Source organism: Musa acuminata, chromosome BXJ2-10 (genome assembly GCF_036884655.1).
Source record: "Musa acuminata AAA Group cultivar baxijiao chromosome BXJ2-10, Cavendish_Baxijiao_AAA, whole genome shotgun sequence".
NCBI lineage: Eukaryota > Viridiplantae > Streptophyta > Magnoliopsida > Zingiberales > Musaceae > Musa > Musa acuminata.
In genome coordinates, this window is record NC_088347.1 from 35420622 (window position 1) to 35437477 (window position 16856).

At 36.0% G+C, this 16856-nt stretch overlaps 1 protein-coding gene across 1 annotated transcript; it reads left to right on the top strand.

The window, feature by feature from the left end:
- Positions 1 to 64: 64 nt before the first annotated feature.
- Positions 65 to 11381, top strand: LOC103969422 (K(+) efflux antiporter 4). Its single transcript, XM_009382938.3, has 20 exons — positions 65 to 511; positions 1295 to 1338; positions 2566 to 2624; positions 2779 to 2857; positions 3014 to 3075; positions 3161 to 3236; positions 3415 to 3489; positions 3861 to 3932; positions 4013 to 4096; positions 4720 to 4788; positions 4984 to 5061; positions 5230 to 5318; positions 7365 to 7461; positions 7573 to 7626; positions 8243 to 8338; positions 9541 to 9729; positions 9809 to 9886; positions 10350 to 10394; positions 10662 to 10748; positions 10838 to 11381. Exons 1-20 carry the CDS (start codon positions 262 to 264, stop codon positions 10919 to 10921), a joined length of 1767 nt encoding a protein of 588 aa, XP_009381213.2. The 5' UTR covers positions 65 to 261; the 3' UTR covers positions 10922 to 11381.
- Positions 11382 to 16856: the final 5475 nt, after the last annotated feature.

Here is a 16856-nt window from a genome sequence, read left to right on the forward strand (position 1 = left end):
GATCCCAGGTGTGATCGTGAGCCGGTCGTCCAATGCTCCACCCACCTCATAAAGCTCCGCGTTTGGCTGCTCCGCCCAAATCACAGTAAACGAAACGGATCCCCTCCGTTTGTTAGGGGGAAGAGCGGAAGACTAGCAAGAAGAGAGGAAGACGGGGTGGTTATCCGACCTGCCGTCTCTCTCTTCTCCCTCGCTTCCGCTTACGCTTCGTGGTAGTTTAGGGGGATCGCGGTGAAAGCCGATCCGCCACCGCTGAGCTCGATGGGCATGTTCCGCCGCCGCCGCCGGCCGCCGCACCCGTGGTCGCGCCGCGGCGCCGGATCGCTCCTCTTCTCGTTCCTGTTCGTTGCTGTCTTCTTCGGGCTCGCTTACTTGGCCGGGGCCGGGGACTCGGAGGCGGCCAACGCGACGGAGCCGCTCAAGGGGGAGTCGGCTAAGGAGGGCAGCTTCGCCGACATGATCGACCGCGCGCTCCAGAAGGAGTTCCCCGAGAGCGAACAGAATGGCGGAGGTCCGTATAGATCTGAGCTCCTTTACTCTTTTGTTCGTTGTTCCTGTGGTCGGTTTCTTGATGCGTGCGTGCAAATGTGATATGGGAGGAAGATGATTAGGGTTCTTGAAGGTTGGATCGATGATTCTTTCCTTGGTGGTTGCTGATCTTGGTTCTTGATTTCGGTCCTTTCATGAACGAAGTGGGTGTTCGCGATTCCTCCCAGTGGTTGCGGATCTTGGTTCTTGATTTCGGTCCTGAGTTCGGATCTTGGTTGAACGAAGTGGCTGTTTGGGATCCCTTCTGGTTTCTTTTCCTAGTAAAAGAATTAAACCTTCTTGCTTCATCAATCAGGGTGTTTTTTTTTTTCTTTAAATCTTTGCTTAAGTTAAATCGTGAAACCTGTTTCTTTTCGAAATTCTTGGATGCTGAAATTGCACAAGGGGCTTGGACCTGTGGAGAACCGGAGAATGGGAATTATACGGCCTTTTGTTAGGGCTGCTTTACAAGTCCATTTGTAAGATCTGAAGTTCAAATTTATCCTGGCTCCCTGGAATGTTGTTCGCATTTGAGCGTGTCTAGCCTGGTTATGCTATATCGGTTCATGTGTTATACTTGAAAAGATTATGCCAGCTCCAACAGACCGTTCGCTCGTTGTTTTCTGATCCTTCACGTTCCAACCATCAGATTTATCTGCATTGCTATTTAGGAAGATGCACAACATATTTCGACTTTATTTTGACTACAACTGGATTTTTTTACATGTGTAAGAAAATCAATTTAACCATTTTACTTCTTCTGCAGAAACCGACCCTGGTGGCTTCAACAACAGTGTTGCTGAGAAACAGGTATAACTTGTGCAAACATAAGTAATTTGATTCTAGATGAGTTTGATATATTGATTATGTTTCTCTTCTTGCATATAAGCAACTAGGTTCACTGTTTTCCTTCAGTTACATACAAGCTAGCTGTTTCTTGCTGTCTTTGTCTGTGAATTTTTTCAAGACGATGGCTCCAGTACGTCTTTAAATGGTCGACTTTTATTGATGGATGTTACGTCTTTGTAGTTGTTGCTAGATGAATTTATTCATCTTATTTGATACATTATGCCATTGAGACTAGCATTATCTGGCTGGTTGAGTTGAGTTTTTCTTTTGATACTAACTATCTTATTTGGTAGCCTAGTAGGAGGCAGATCTCTAAGTTGGAAACCTTATAGGTGAGCATGTTTGAAGTAATTTTGGCTAGAAAAACAGGATCTAGCTCGCTGTAGTTTTATACTATGGAGGATCAATGCCTGTGGAATATTGTTTTTGAGTTATTACTATCGAGCTGCCACATCTGGGCATAAACAAGCCATGCGAAAATCTATTGTTTGCTAACATATGCAGATGCAATTTATGGTGGACATAAAATCTGCATGCAGTTTATGGTGTTATGTTGGTTGAACTAAGATAATAAAATTGCAGCTTATGTTGTATTTATAGGCATATTCAGAATTAGGTTTCTGTTAGAAACAAACATGATGCCTGAGAAAAATTGGTAATTTAAAATGAAAAGAAAAAAGATGAATGATGACCAAGAAACCATGGTGACAGGATCGATCAGTTTCTCGATCAATTTATATTCATATATTCCTGACAGTCGCCAGGGAAACTGAACCATTTATGGCTTAATATCTACCTCGCATCTTGCATGTACACTATGTGCAGTTTCTATTTAGCTACTCGCCTTGGTGGTTATACCACTGACTGCAGTATTGCTACCTATCTATTTGGGAGCAGATTTTTTCGGTGAATGTTTCTTGTTTAGTTTGTAGGTATATATTATCTGGCATTCACTTGTTCTTAGTTGTATTTGTTTTCATTTAAGGGCTGCTTTAGTGCTTATGCTGCTGCTTGATACTGAATTTACTTGAGAATAGTATACATGGTGAAGTTCCATTGGCTTGAATGTTGATTACCATTACTTAGATATCTTTTTTTGATAAATTGACATTTGGCAATATTTATTCTGAGAACTTGAGGTGGATAATTATATAACTTAGAGTCAATTTGTCTGCTTTTCTTTATCAGGCAGTTCTTGAGACTGTAGCTAGAGTTACAACAAAGAAGAATGAAACCAAAGAAGAGAAGTATGTGACTCTGCCTTGTAAAATATTCTTTGGTTATATTGCTTCTTTTTATCCTTTGGAACTAGTTATGTCTTTATTTCCATCTTTGTTTAGTTAAAAAAGAAAATTAATCATGAAGGATGATTTTTTTTATCCATCTTATTTTGCTTTCCAGGTCATTTCAGTTTCATGATGTTTTTAATCTGGATAATGAGAATCGAGCAGAGGACATACCCACGTTAATTGATCGTAAGGTGCGTATAAGTTTGTCAAAAACCCTAAAGCATATGTTTAAGGAATTTTTGTTATATGCACTGAAATAGTTGGTCTGTTATTATTTTTTCTTATATTTATTTTGACTGTTAATGTGTTAGTGAATTTACTCAATCAATAATAGTCTTGTATAACAGGATAATGTTTTCATCATATCTAATCCCAAGTCAAAATATCCAGTACTACAGTTAGACTTGAGGTAAGCATTACTAGATCATGAGAGAATTACAGAGGTCTACTACCTTGACTTTGTTTGAGTGACATAACACAACATTATTGCGTAGGTTGATTTCTGATCTTGTGGTGGTCATTGTCTCTGCAACATGTGGTGGAATTGCATTTGCCTGTGCAGGACAGCCAGTAAGTAACAGAAAAAGATGATCTGTTTTCTTAAATTCATTCATTGATTTTAAGTAGTCAGTGAGGTTTCCGTGGTCCATTTTATTCTTCATTATGGCCTCTATCTGCAATTTCCTATTTTGCATGTTATTATTGTCATCTACATGGGACACATGTACTGATCCATGAAACATTACAGGTAATTACTGGTTACCTACTTGCTGGATCCATTATCGGTCCTGGAGGTTTTCGCTTCATTAGTGAAATGGTGCAAGTAAGGTGCTTTCGCTTTGTTGAACATTACACCTTTTTTTTTGTCAAAGTAATGTGACTCTGGCCATTCACTTTGACTAGTCTCCTTTGTTGTTGCTATGTGATTTGGATCTGAGTCACTCTGACTATTCACTTTTATGTATTTGGAAAAAAAGTAATGCTTTTTACTGTCAGAATTGGTTACAATGAAAAGCCAACAATTGTTTTCTGAAAGAAGTATCAACAAAAAGTTTTGGCCTGATTGGCGATGTATAAACTATCTATCAAGTTGTTATTAAAACATTTGCGAGTATAAAATTTGTTCTATATGCTGCTTGCAAATCATCTTATGCATATGGGTGAACTTAACTGCACTGGCACTTCTTCATGTAGGTTGAAACAGTAGCCCAGTTTGGTGTAATTTTTCTACTTTTCGCCTTGGGTCTGGAGTTCTCTACAACTAAGGTATTCTTGGCAAAGATCTTTTGAGTTTGGCTTACTTGATCTTGAAGGTTTGCACAAGTTATAATGCATTGCATTTACAGCTTCGAGTTGTTCGGGCTGTGGCTATTGTTGGAGGGTTTCTCCAAATTGCTCTATTCATGTGTTTGTGTGGAGTAATTGCTTCGGTATGTTTCAACCTTCATTTTAATAGTAGTGTACTTCGGCATTATCCTCATTAGTATCGTATGATGCATGTTAATTAATTTACCTTAGCTGCACTTTGTGAGTTAGTTTGTGTTGCACTTTGAGGTGTATAATGTATAATGCCCTTGTTCAGTTGTAATGGCACCTGGAAAAACATTTATGCGCTCAACTCATCGAGGAACCATCCTTTCGGTCCAGTTCATACTGTGTTGTGAGAAGTCACTGATATCAGTGGCTTCTTCAGATTGCTGATTAAAACTCGAGGGGTTGATTGTTGATTAAAGTTCGTGCTGCTTATATTGCTTCCCAGCAAATATATCTGCCTTTCTCACCAACAGTTGCTAGAAAACTCTATCTTCAGCTTTTACCATTGGTGGTCTTCTCCTGAAGAAGACTGTTTATAGCTCTTGTTGTCTGTGACATTTTGTAGGTTGTAGAGCTGCCTTTTCTTGTTGCCATCCTATTCTATGCCCTTCTCATATAAATATTATTTTCCTGTAGCTACTGATTGGGAATAAGATATAGTACTTTGTAGTATTGAAATTTCTGTGCCTCGAGCTTTATTTATTTTCTGTTGCACTGTACAATTTGCACTATCATGCAGTTATGCGGAGGCAAAACTTCAGAAGGAATATTTGTTGGTGCCTTCTTGTCTATGTCATCTACTGCCGTGGTGAGTTGCAAAAAATGGTAGTTGTTTATTTAACTTACTAATTTTTAATTCTTCTTGTCTTGTTACGTTACCAATTCTTGAAATGTCCCAAAGAACAAGTAATGCTTCTAGTTTAAAGTGCATGAGAAACAAAAACAACATGATCCTCCAAGATCATCGGAAGCAATTTTCTAACGATGCAACCTATTTGTGCAGGTTTTGAAGTTTTTAATGGAAAAAAACAGCATCAATGCCCTTCATGGTCAAGTTACTGTTGGGACCCTCATACTCCAGGTATTTTGGATTCAATTTTGAAGTTGTCCTGGAGTTCTTTTCCACTTGTGCTCTTTGCTTGGAGTCGATATCAATTTTAGAAGTTCAAGAAATTTACAACTACAGATATAATCGTTTCTTCAGTCGATTACTATCTGTTTGTCATAGTTGAAGTTTGTTTTGTGCTAGGATTGTGCTGTTGGCTTGTTGTTTGCACTACTTCCAGTTTTGGGTGGCACATCTGGTGTTCTTCAGGGCCTTATATCAGCTACGAAGTCGTGAGTAACACGTGGCCTCATGTTGCTTTTTTGCTCTATTTGTTTCCTTTTGCATGCTGCTTTTTTGTTACCTGCAAGCAGTCCACTTTTCTGGCTGCTGAATTTATCCAAAATGATAAAGCAACATAGCATCTAAAGTTGTTAGCCTCCCCACTTTTGCCAACAAATAAAAAGAAAAACACCCACAAAAGAGAAAACAAATCAGGAAAAAGAAGCTTCCTTTTCATGTTCATCCTTTTGTAATCTGTCTCCTGGCAGATACTGTCTGCCTCTGGATTTTTGGTACCTCCCTTTTATTGCTCTAAGAAATTTAAATGTCCATGAATGGATGATGGACTTTTCTTCATTCAATATGACTTTTAAGTCCTTGTGTTTTTTATTACAATCCTTGCAATTCATATCTTTCATATACTAGTTAGTCCTTGTGTTTTTTATTCAATGCCCAAGAGTCAAGTTTGTATAAGGCTTATGGGAGGTTATGATTCTTGCAACACATGGGAGTCAAAGGACAAGCATCCAACACCATAGCAAAACTCATCTCTCAATCCCACGATCTAGTCCTTGCACGCTTCATTTCTCACAAGCGGCACTGGCTGGTGATTAATATTGAAGTGGCTACGATTGTCCATCCAGCAATATCGGACTATATCATCTGGTGTGGGCGGTATGTACCAGTTCGCTAACAGACCGGCACGCGGACCGCCCGTTACCGGGCAATATCAAGCTTTGGGCCTCGACGGGTTGTACGGATATGAAGCACCGACGGGTTGTACGACCTCGCCCCATTGACATTGATCAGGTTGGAGTTGAGGGGAGCGTTGGGCACGGCCCACCCGAACCCCATCTGCTCGTTGGGGAGCTCGGTGAAGTTCACGGAGCCGCCGGCGAGGGTGGGGAGGGCGGACTTGTTGAGGTTTTGGTCGAAGATGTAGGGGTCGTAGTAGTCGAGGAGGATGTGGGCGAAGATGGCGGTCTTCATCTTTGTCAGCGGGGAGGGATGAGATGGGGGAAATGGTGGTGTTGTCGATGACGAGGACGGTGACGGTCTGACGGATGTTTATCACGTCGATGAGCTTCAGGTCAGTGAGGTACTTGGTGAAGGTGGAGTAATTGGGGTAGGGGTCGAGGATCTCCTTGACGTCAAAGGCCGCAACCGAGGCGATGAGGAGAAGAAGGAAGGCTAAGGGTTTGGAGGCTATTTTATCGAGAGCAACGACCTTGGCCTTGGCCGTGTCTTCACCTCGGAGGGCTTCTGGATGTTATTGTGGCATTCTTTTTAGGTAATTTCGAAGGATTTTATACCCTTTTTCGTACCTCTCAGTACCTCGTACCGTACCATACCAAGCAAAGCTCAGTACACCGGTACGGTACGAAATTAAAAACCTTGCATCTAGCTAGCAACAACAGGTGACAATAATAATAAATCTAGGGTTGTACTTCCATTCTCTTTACCAGGTTTATTTAATTAAATCATTAAGATTTGGCCAACCCGGGTTGGATCAGCCAACTCTGATTGATTTGGGATGGTCCCAGCCAGTTCCAACAAACTGATATTTATCAATTATGCTGGGAAAATATGGTTTCGAAATACCCTAACAGCAACTACGGTTCAATATTTTTTAAAGTTGTAATAGAGAATGGGGATGGCAGATAGCATGATTCTGTTTAATCTTCATCGGGGTCGGCACTTGACAGTAAGTGGTCATGTTCCATCAGAAATTTCATTGTACATGTTTTTGACAGTTTTAAGGGTGTAAAGACATTTGTGGATATTCTGCAAGCATTGGGTAGGGGGTAACAAAGTAATTCTTGGTTAACTTGTAAATAATCAATTTGAGCAAATGGGGCTTACTATGCATATGCAGGTTGTATTGTCTTCAGCAATCTGAGTTTTCAGTTGAATATCCAATTACTTTACTCTTATTATAAACTTATATGAAGATTGTGAAATTTCTTCATTACTCAACATTGTCCTTTTTGCATCTTATTCAAATGCTGAAACTGGAAATTTGAGTTAAATGCTGGTGTTCTTGAAATTGCCACCAGGTTGATCGTGCTATGTACATTTTTGGCAATTCTTTCTATACTGTCTCGTACTTGCGTCCCTTGGTTTCTTAGGCTGATGATCAGTCTTTCATCTCAGGTATCGTTCAAATAACAGATTTTATTTGTAAAAGATGTTCTCCTGTTATCCTGCCACCTAAGGCTTAATGTGTCTGCATTATGTTCACTGACTTGCCTGTTATTTGTGCAGACCAATGAACTCTATCAATTGGCATCTGTGGCATTCTGTTTACTAGTTGCTTGGGTTTGTTTCCAGTCACCTTCAGTTGTTTAGCTATTTTCTGTCTCCCCTTGTGGTAAATGATATTTTTGAACTGCCTTTTGTGGATAAATAGTTTTGATGATGAAATTGTTATTGTTTTGTTGTTATTGTTGGGAACAGAACATTAAACTCATAAAATAGTTTTGAAGAAAATCGATGGAACATTTGCCTTAACATTTTATCTTTCTTGAAAGATTTCACAAACCCCTCGGTGGTTTTTCTATTTGCCTGTGATACTTGTAAAACGTTGGCTAACAGCCATGACAACTGATAAATGTTTTAGCATGGAACCAATATTTAGGCATTCTAAAGTACTTCTCTGTTTTTAAGTCAGATGTATGATTGTTTCCTGAAGGTTTTTTTCTGCATTAAATGATCCACAACTTTCAATAGGTCAGCAAGTATTACGTTAGGATTTTCTGCTCCATTTCCCCAATTCAAGAACTAGGATATCTTTGTTTGTGATTCTTCAAGGATCAACATATCATTGACGCAACTTATAGTTTTAAGTTTGTAGCCCTAAATGTTTGTTTTTAGTGATGTCAAAATGCTGCTATGTCAATATGTTTAATATTGATTGCTTTGATGAACATCTCAGTGTAGTGACAAGTTGGGCCTCAGTCTTGAATTGGGTTCATTTGCTGCTGGAGTAATGATATCAACCACAGATCTTTCACAACATACCCTTGAGCAAGTAAGCACTTTTTCGATACTGCTGTTTCTCATATAACTGAAAGTCATGATACTGATTTGTTCCCTTCAGCACTTTTATAAAAAATATAGAAACAGCTATTTTGTTTCTGGAAAATGAGACAAACTTTATCTTGTTACTTTTGCCTGTGATGGATTAAGGTTTTGATTCTTCTTTCACCACCTGTCTGGCTTCAGAGAATGTGGCAGCTTCCGTACTTTTCTTTACATGAAACTCATGTCAAAGAGCCCTTATTTATTTCATTATGCAGGGCAAAAGTCAGTTCAGGAAGCCAGGAGGCATTAAATGCCTTCAATGTTGCCTTGGTGTTTAAATCATACGTATTAGAGCTGATCTGACCAACTGTATTTGGTAATGTAGGAAATTACTAATCCAACCTTTAGATATCCTGGTTAGATGAGGTGAATCGACTAAGATTAGTGGTGGGAGGAAAGGAATAGGGAGACTTTAGAAAACTTTATTAAGAACAATAAAAAGAGATTCACTCACTTATGGATTTACTTACTAATGATATTGTCCTAAAAGAGCTCCATGTGAGAGAAGATTCATGTAGCCTTGGGACAGTATGGCTTGTTGTTATACTTGAGCCACCTCATTTTTGGCAGATGATTCAGTTGATCCTTAGCGGATGATTTAACGGAACCTAACATTTCTTATTGAGTACTAATCCATACTAAATGTACCTGCCCCAGATAATTTATTTTCAGTCTGTACAATTATCAAAGCTAACTTCCATCTTCTACTTCATGGATAATATTTGAAGTCATTGCAACTGCAGATTCAAAATGACCAATTCCATTGAGGCAAAGGTGATTTCTGGTTCAAGGATTACACTATTTTTTTTTCGGATTGCCATCACTTAACCTCCAGTCAGATTTCTTTCTACAGAAAAAATGCTGTTGTAACAATATGTGCCAACAAACTAACTGGTGTAGTTCGGTGAAAGATTCAATAATTAATTTGAACTAAGATCTGGAGAAGTTTTTTTCTGATACTTTATGCTTCATCTAGCTAAATTGGCTTTTTACAGGAGTGGTGAAAATTTTCCTTTCTCAATGGAAGTCTAAATATGCTAATGTGCACTATACTCATATAGTTTGTTTACCATCCTTTTCTTGTAATAGTGCTTTATCATTTTGTAATTCAATATCTATTCCCTAACTCCAAGTTTGTTGTTTCTGCAGATTGAACCTATTCGTAACTTCTTTGCAGCTCTTTTCCTTGCTAGCATTGGGATGCTAATTCATGTCCATTTTCTTTGGAATCATGTGGATATTTTGCTAGCAGCTGTAATCCTGGTAATAATTGTTAAAACAATAGTGATCACGCTAGTCGTAAAAGGATTTGGCTACAGTAATAAGGCTTCACTTCTTGTAAGATTCTAACTCCCTTGTACTTGTATATTTAGTTCTTTGGCATATTATGTTTAGCTTTGTCTATCTTATTTTGTAGGTTGGCATGTCCCTAGCGCAGATAGGAGAATTTGCGTTTGTTCTTTTAAGTCGTGCTTCGAATCTTCATCTAGTTGAGGTTACTTATATAATTTCTTGTTTTATTTGGGCTGATGCATTACGATATTACCAAATTTTATTAGATAGTCTTGGACATCTATATTGAATTATTTATCCAAACATACAATTTTGATTTCTTGGATCAACTAAAAAAAAATGTAATCTTCAATACATCAATGCTGTCATTCTTGATATTTTCAATATATAAATCATTTAATAGATTTTGCTGAGGGGCTCAAAATTTAGTGCAGAAGTTGTTATTTAGGCAAAACATTAATTCAGTATGGCAGGTTGATAAACAGGTAGTCATATGCTGCTCCGGGGCAACAAGAGATGGTCCTGTTGTTCATGCATATATAGTTTTGTGTTGTTATATGATTATGCCTTCTCAGTATTCAGATATTAAAATTTAACCATTTAACTGGTAATTTAGTCTTTTGCAATTATGTGACTTATTTCACTAAGCGATGCAACCATGACAGGGCAAATTGTATCTCTTACTTCTGGGGACGACTGCACTTAGTTTGGTAAGTAGTTGTTCTTAAGGATTTCACGTATTTGGAATGTGTTAAAAGAGATAAGACCAAATGCCTGGTATCTGCTAATAAGATGCTAGATCTCAGCATACAGCTTGGCCCTATAAGACCCTTTTCGTCTGATTATTCAATTCACGGTTAATCTGCAATATGGATACACTTTGAAGAGTGCTTGCTACACATACCACATATAATTTTTTTTTTTTTTTTTTTTGTTCCTCCCCCTTTTGGTTTCAAGTAAGTCGACATATTTTGCAGGTGACCACTCCATTGCTATTCAAGCTGATCCCTGCAGTCATACATCTTGGTGTTCTGCTGCGATGGTTCACCCCTGATAGCAACGAGGTAATTAGTCTTTTTTTTATGATGAACTGTCCATTTTGTAGGATGTTTGGATGTTTTGTATGATGATGATAAACTGGTTCCGTATGCAGTTAGGGTATAAAGGTGATAACATCCGGTCAGATAGTGCAAATAAGCGAGTAACTCTAATGATTCAGGGCGCTCATGATTCATGACGAGAAATTCACTGAGAGTCTAGTGCATGGATGCAGCTACAGTAGTGATTCGGTTGACTAGCTCGGTAGATGATTTAGGAGGAACATGTATTGAAGTGATTGATACAGGGAGAGCATGATATTGCAAGGCGCATATAAGATTTCAAAAGCACAAATGAGATCTACCCTGATCTGCCATTTGGACAAGCATATATATATATATATATTATATATATTATATATATATATATATATTTTATATATAAAAAAAATGGCGGGAGAGAATGGGTTTCGGTAAGCTCTACCGGTTTTTGAAGTTAAGCACTTGTATGGGATGACATTTGTCCTGTGGTAGTGCAGATTTTTGTGTAAAGTACTTGGCTGAAATGTATCCTTAGTTCGTCGGTGTACTGGAATTGGAACCTTCGGGATTGCCATTACATTCATTCAATCAAATTGTAGAGAAAGTTGATTTGTGCAACACTCTTAAGGTTTTGTAGTTTGTGCTGTTTTCCCAAATCTTGTGAAAACAGTAGCAATTTCGGCATCTCCGATCCTACTACTCGATTGCGTTTGTGCTGTATAGCCACCGTGAGGAGAGAGAAAGACTGACTGTGTGCTGGTTGGATTCGTGGCGCGCGTGAAGGATGACAGCTCCTTGCTGTCAGATCCAGTAGGCGGCCCCCACAAATGCACAATCCAAAAGTGACATTTATCCTCAGAACGATCCAAGAATACCAAAATAAAAAACTAAAAAATTGGAGTAGGAATGGTGTAGGAGATCTGACAGGTGTATCGAGTAGACCGGCTGCCTCAACCACAAACGGACAAGACGTGACTCCTCTCTGTATGTGTGTCGTCTATCCTGGGAAGAATCCAACACCGAAAGCAAAAGGAGTGGGATTGTGTCCACTTACTAGCACGGACGGGGAGAGACCTTCGACGATCAGAAGATGAACACAAATTCTTCGTGGGAGTCACTTTCATTAAACTCTTTTTTATACTCAGTTCTCATGTAAATTCGAATAAATTTATTTTCTCAACCTAAATTCAGTATTAAAAAAAAATACATAGGAGCATCCAAAATATCGTCTTCTATACCTCTTTTATTTTATTAAAATATTATTACTTAAAAATATATATTTATAAAATTACTAAGTATTATTATTATTATTATTATTATTATTATTATTATTATTATTCCTAATTAAATTCTTAACCTCGATCATAATCCTGGTGGGTCAAAAAAAAAAAAATTAAATTAAATTAAATTAGAACTTTCTTTTAAGTAATTAATTATTAATCAAAGTTATTAAAAGAATTGCCAACCCTATCAGTCAATCAAAGGTCTCGTTCACCTTTCTTTTTGCGTTAGGTTTGGCGGTCCGCAACTTTTTATCATTCGGCTGTCAGCCCATCCATTGGATGGCGCTCTGCCCTCCAGCTGAACTCATCTTTGGCGAAGGTGAATCAGATGCCACGGTCAGCCTCCTCGGTTACCGACCCTAGAAAGCAGAAACGACGCTCGACACCTTATCTTGCAATCAAGAGTAAAAGACGACGAAACGATCAATAATTGATTCGCGCATTCCCCTCGAACAGGATTGCTCCTTCGTGGCATCTGACCAAATGACAGAATTGTCGAGATCTGTCGCAGGACTGATACAGATATGGCGAGCCCGACAACTCTTGGTCCTACGTCTGCCACTATGTCCATCCAAATAAACTTCAGCTTCGACAAAGACATCGTCCTGTAGTTTGAGATGCATGGAAAAGGTTATCATGTCACATACTTCCGCTGCTACATCCTTTTTGCGACAAAGCAATGGATTTGGCATGGAGTGTGGCAGAACATAATTATTTGAATCATGTCATGTCATTCCTGAGCTAACGTTTACGATCTTCCTTTGCTTTCATGACTGTATGGATCGAGTTTCAGCGCATTACAAGTGTTCGGAAGAGAAATAACAGAATAATATCACATTAGTAAATAAATATTGACCAAGTGAAGTCACATATATTAAGTTTGATCATAATATATATATATATATATATAATATGTCAAAGAATAATTAAATTTCTTTATTTAAATTATTTTTAAAAAATATTAGAGTTCGCGGTACCATACATACTATACTACTATATGCATCCTTATGAATAAGATAAGGTAATCAATATGTTTGTCCATAATCTAATAATTTATATTGATATTGATAAATTCGATCGAGATATATCGAGTTTGATCTATAATTTAGTAATTTAAATTTTTGGATTGAATTGATAAATAATGATATAATTATTTATGATGATAAAATATTCATATAATCGATCCCAAACAGTCGATACAATAGACGTTAAATTGTTATTATAATTTACTTATGCTAAAATCTTTTTCATCATCATCCAATTATTTTTTGGCACTTTTCCCGAGAGTGTCAGAAAATGGAGTTCGATGGCGGCAAATCAAGCATTTCATCGAGTTCTTCATTCGTATTTCGTGTCTGAGTTGCTCTATTCATACGAACGTGAACCAGAAAGATCAGAGCATGACTGGAAAACATGGTATGCATGTCACCTTATACGAAACAAGAACAAAATTTACCATCATCAAAATAGTTGTTTCAACATAAAATCCGATCATCAAAATTGATCTTTCTTGACTGCACACTGTTGACTATTTCAGAAAGATCTCATCGTGTAGTGAGCAAGAAAGAAAATTAAAAACCATGATTGACCCTTATCTGTTGGATCTCTGCAACTTCATGCTACATGGTTTTGGATGCAGCCCAGTTTCTTTTGATTCGGTCAATAGTGATGGCATTTATTGCAGTGATATGTAAGCGCTTGAATCATCAAACTTGTTTGCTATCGCAGTGATCTGTGACAGGCCACGAGAGCTTGGATAAGTCAACCGGATAAAAGATAACAAAGAACAGTCAGGCCACCCTAGCTTTGTTCTAATGTGATTTCTATGCAGAAAGAATTTTGGTTGTGGCAGAAAACATGCAGCTGTGCTTTGGCCAGCAATGAGAGAGACATATGATATTTTTTTTTCTTGTAGTCAAATAATTTTACCTCAAGTTTTCAATTCATGGATTGGAAGGCAGAGTTTTCGTCATTTCTGAGCCATACGGCCAGATTTCCTTTAATCACATTTTGGATGACGAGACAAACAGATGCATTGAGAGCTGTCACCATTAAGCCTTTCATGTGGATGTGTTCCCTCCTCGTTCTCGTTACTCTCGAAGATGTTTCGGAAAGATCAAGACCATATATAAATATAATTTTTTTTTTTCTCTTATAATAGTAAGTAGATATTATTAGTCAAATAAGAGTAAAAAAAAAGGTTATATTAAACTTCTAAAAATGAAAGTAAAATTACGTACATGATCTTAAACTACTCTCGCACTTGAGCCCCATAAACCTAAACACTTAGACTTGGATAGATCTACATAAATAAAATAATTATTTTATTTTATTTATAGGTGTAGAATAATAATTTATAGGTGCAGAATAATAATTTAAACAAAAAGATCTCTTTATACTTTTATATAAATAAATATTTAAAAAATAAGATTAAAAAGTAATCATCTAAAATCTTTCAAAAGATGTATTTTAAATTTTCATACTTAAAAATATTTTTTTGAAGATAAGTCCTGACTTACTTCGAAAATTTTCAAACGATCCTTCGGAGAAAGATTTTGTTTGGAAATAGATGTACATCCCATGGTCATTCGATATGAATGTTCTTGTTAATTTCACCATATAGAAAGGTATTTTTTATGTCAAATTGTCAAAGCTTCCATTTAAGATTAGTTGCTCGTGTAATCGTTGATAGATATTATTTTTGGCCACATGACTAAATATTTTATTATAATCTTATTTATATTTTTGAGAAAATTTACGTATAATAATTCTTATCTTATAATGATCTATATTTTTATTTAAGTTATGTTTTTACCTTGTAAACTCATTTGCAAGTAATTAGATCTATATTTATAGGTTTTAGCATAAGATCTTAAGTTTTATTTCTTCATCCATCGCATCCTCTTATTCCTAAACACCTTTGGCTTTCTCAAAATAAATAGGCTTAAGATCATCAACTAGTTTAGAAAAGAAATAATGACATATGCTTACATTGTCTCTATCTTTGTAACATGCTAGTTTAATAATTATTATTTTTTTTATTCTCAATATTAAAATTTTCTCTTCATGAACATTATTACTTTTATCACTTTGCTCTACCATTGGTAATGAAAAAATAATAGAAATAGATATATAAAAGGAAATATATAAGCTAAAATCCATAGGAGCTCTAGATGATAAACGAAACTCAACTATCAGTTTTGAGCATATATCACTTTTACTATTGTGATTGATATTTTGAAAAGAAACTTCATCGAGCATAATATCTCGAGATACTATATACCTATATGTTTGTGGATTCATACATTTTCAATATTTCTTCCTTTCATCATAGTCAATAAAAATATATTTCTTAGCCTTAGCATCAAGCGTGCTTTTTTAGCACGATATGTGAACATAGCATAAAGAACTAATTACTATGAAATATTTAACATTTGGTTTCTTATCAAGCATAAGCCCTAAAGGAGACTTCATAATGATTGGACTAAGAAGTTTTCAATTAATAACAAAAGTTACACATGTTATACATTCTACCTATACAGTTTTAGATAAATTCTTTACATGAAGCCAATATTTATAAGTCTCCGTAAGATATTGAATCTTTCGTTCTGTCACACTATTTTATTGTGGTGTATTTATATATGAGTTCAACTATAAAATATTTATCTCAATCTTCATAAGTAATATTAAAATAATCTTTTTTTATTTATAATATTTCCTCCTGTAATCTTAACATGATAATTTTTCTTGATATAACTTAGCTTGCCACACCTATAATACTTGATCTTCTTTTGATTTATATCATTGTTCCAAGAAGAGTCAATTTGCTATTAGCAATATCCTTCTTATCTTTATTTTTTATTTATAAAAAGGGCATATTCATCTCCCTCTAAAGTAAAAAAAATCTAAAGGTTTTTGGGAAGCAAAAAGATTTTTTAATTTTACTAAAAATAATTGTTGAACCCATCCTTAAATAAATACAAAATTTTACGAATAATATAAATTTTCATTTATGCATAAGAAATATACTTACTTGGATCTAAAGTAATATCTCTGAATATAAATCTTTAATCTTAAAAAAAAAATACTAAGAAATTGAGAGATCCTCTTAGATGTCATTTATCAAATCATTCTCTAAGTACTCAAGTCGAGCTGTGTTGAACGATGCATCAAGAGTGATTCAAATCTTTAAGGTCGATTTACAACCAATAATATGTTTCAAGATAATATAAAATATAAATTTATGTTGTTGCATTGCCACGAACCAGATCTCATAGAGATAAAACTTCAAACAAGTTTTTTAGATCTTATAGATATATTAAAAAAAGTTTAATATCAAGCCAACCAACTCGATTATTGTAATTCATACTAAAAAAATATTATCTTCTTTACTAAAGAGATCTTGAAATATAGATTATTACCCTTGTGGTCATGATACTATGTGAAGAAAGGGAGAGGTAAAAGACATGCAATTATAATCATTTCTCAAAATAAGAACAATAAGATGATACTAGCTTGAGATTAAATCAAATAAAAGAAGAAGAACCAAGGTGGAAGTAGAAAAGAAAAGTTATATTGGATCTACATATCATCTATTTATAGATATAAAATAATAATTTAAATCAAGAGTTCTTTATCTTTATAATTTTACCTAATCAACTTATTTAAAAGATAAGATAAAATATTATATATATATATATATATACATTAATTTTTTAACAGAAGAATCTGTAATCCACTGCTGCCACTGGGACTCTGTGTTCTTTTTCATGTATTACTTGTGTAATCAGACAAGAGTTGCTTTGACTAC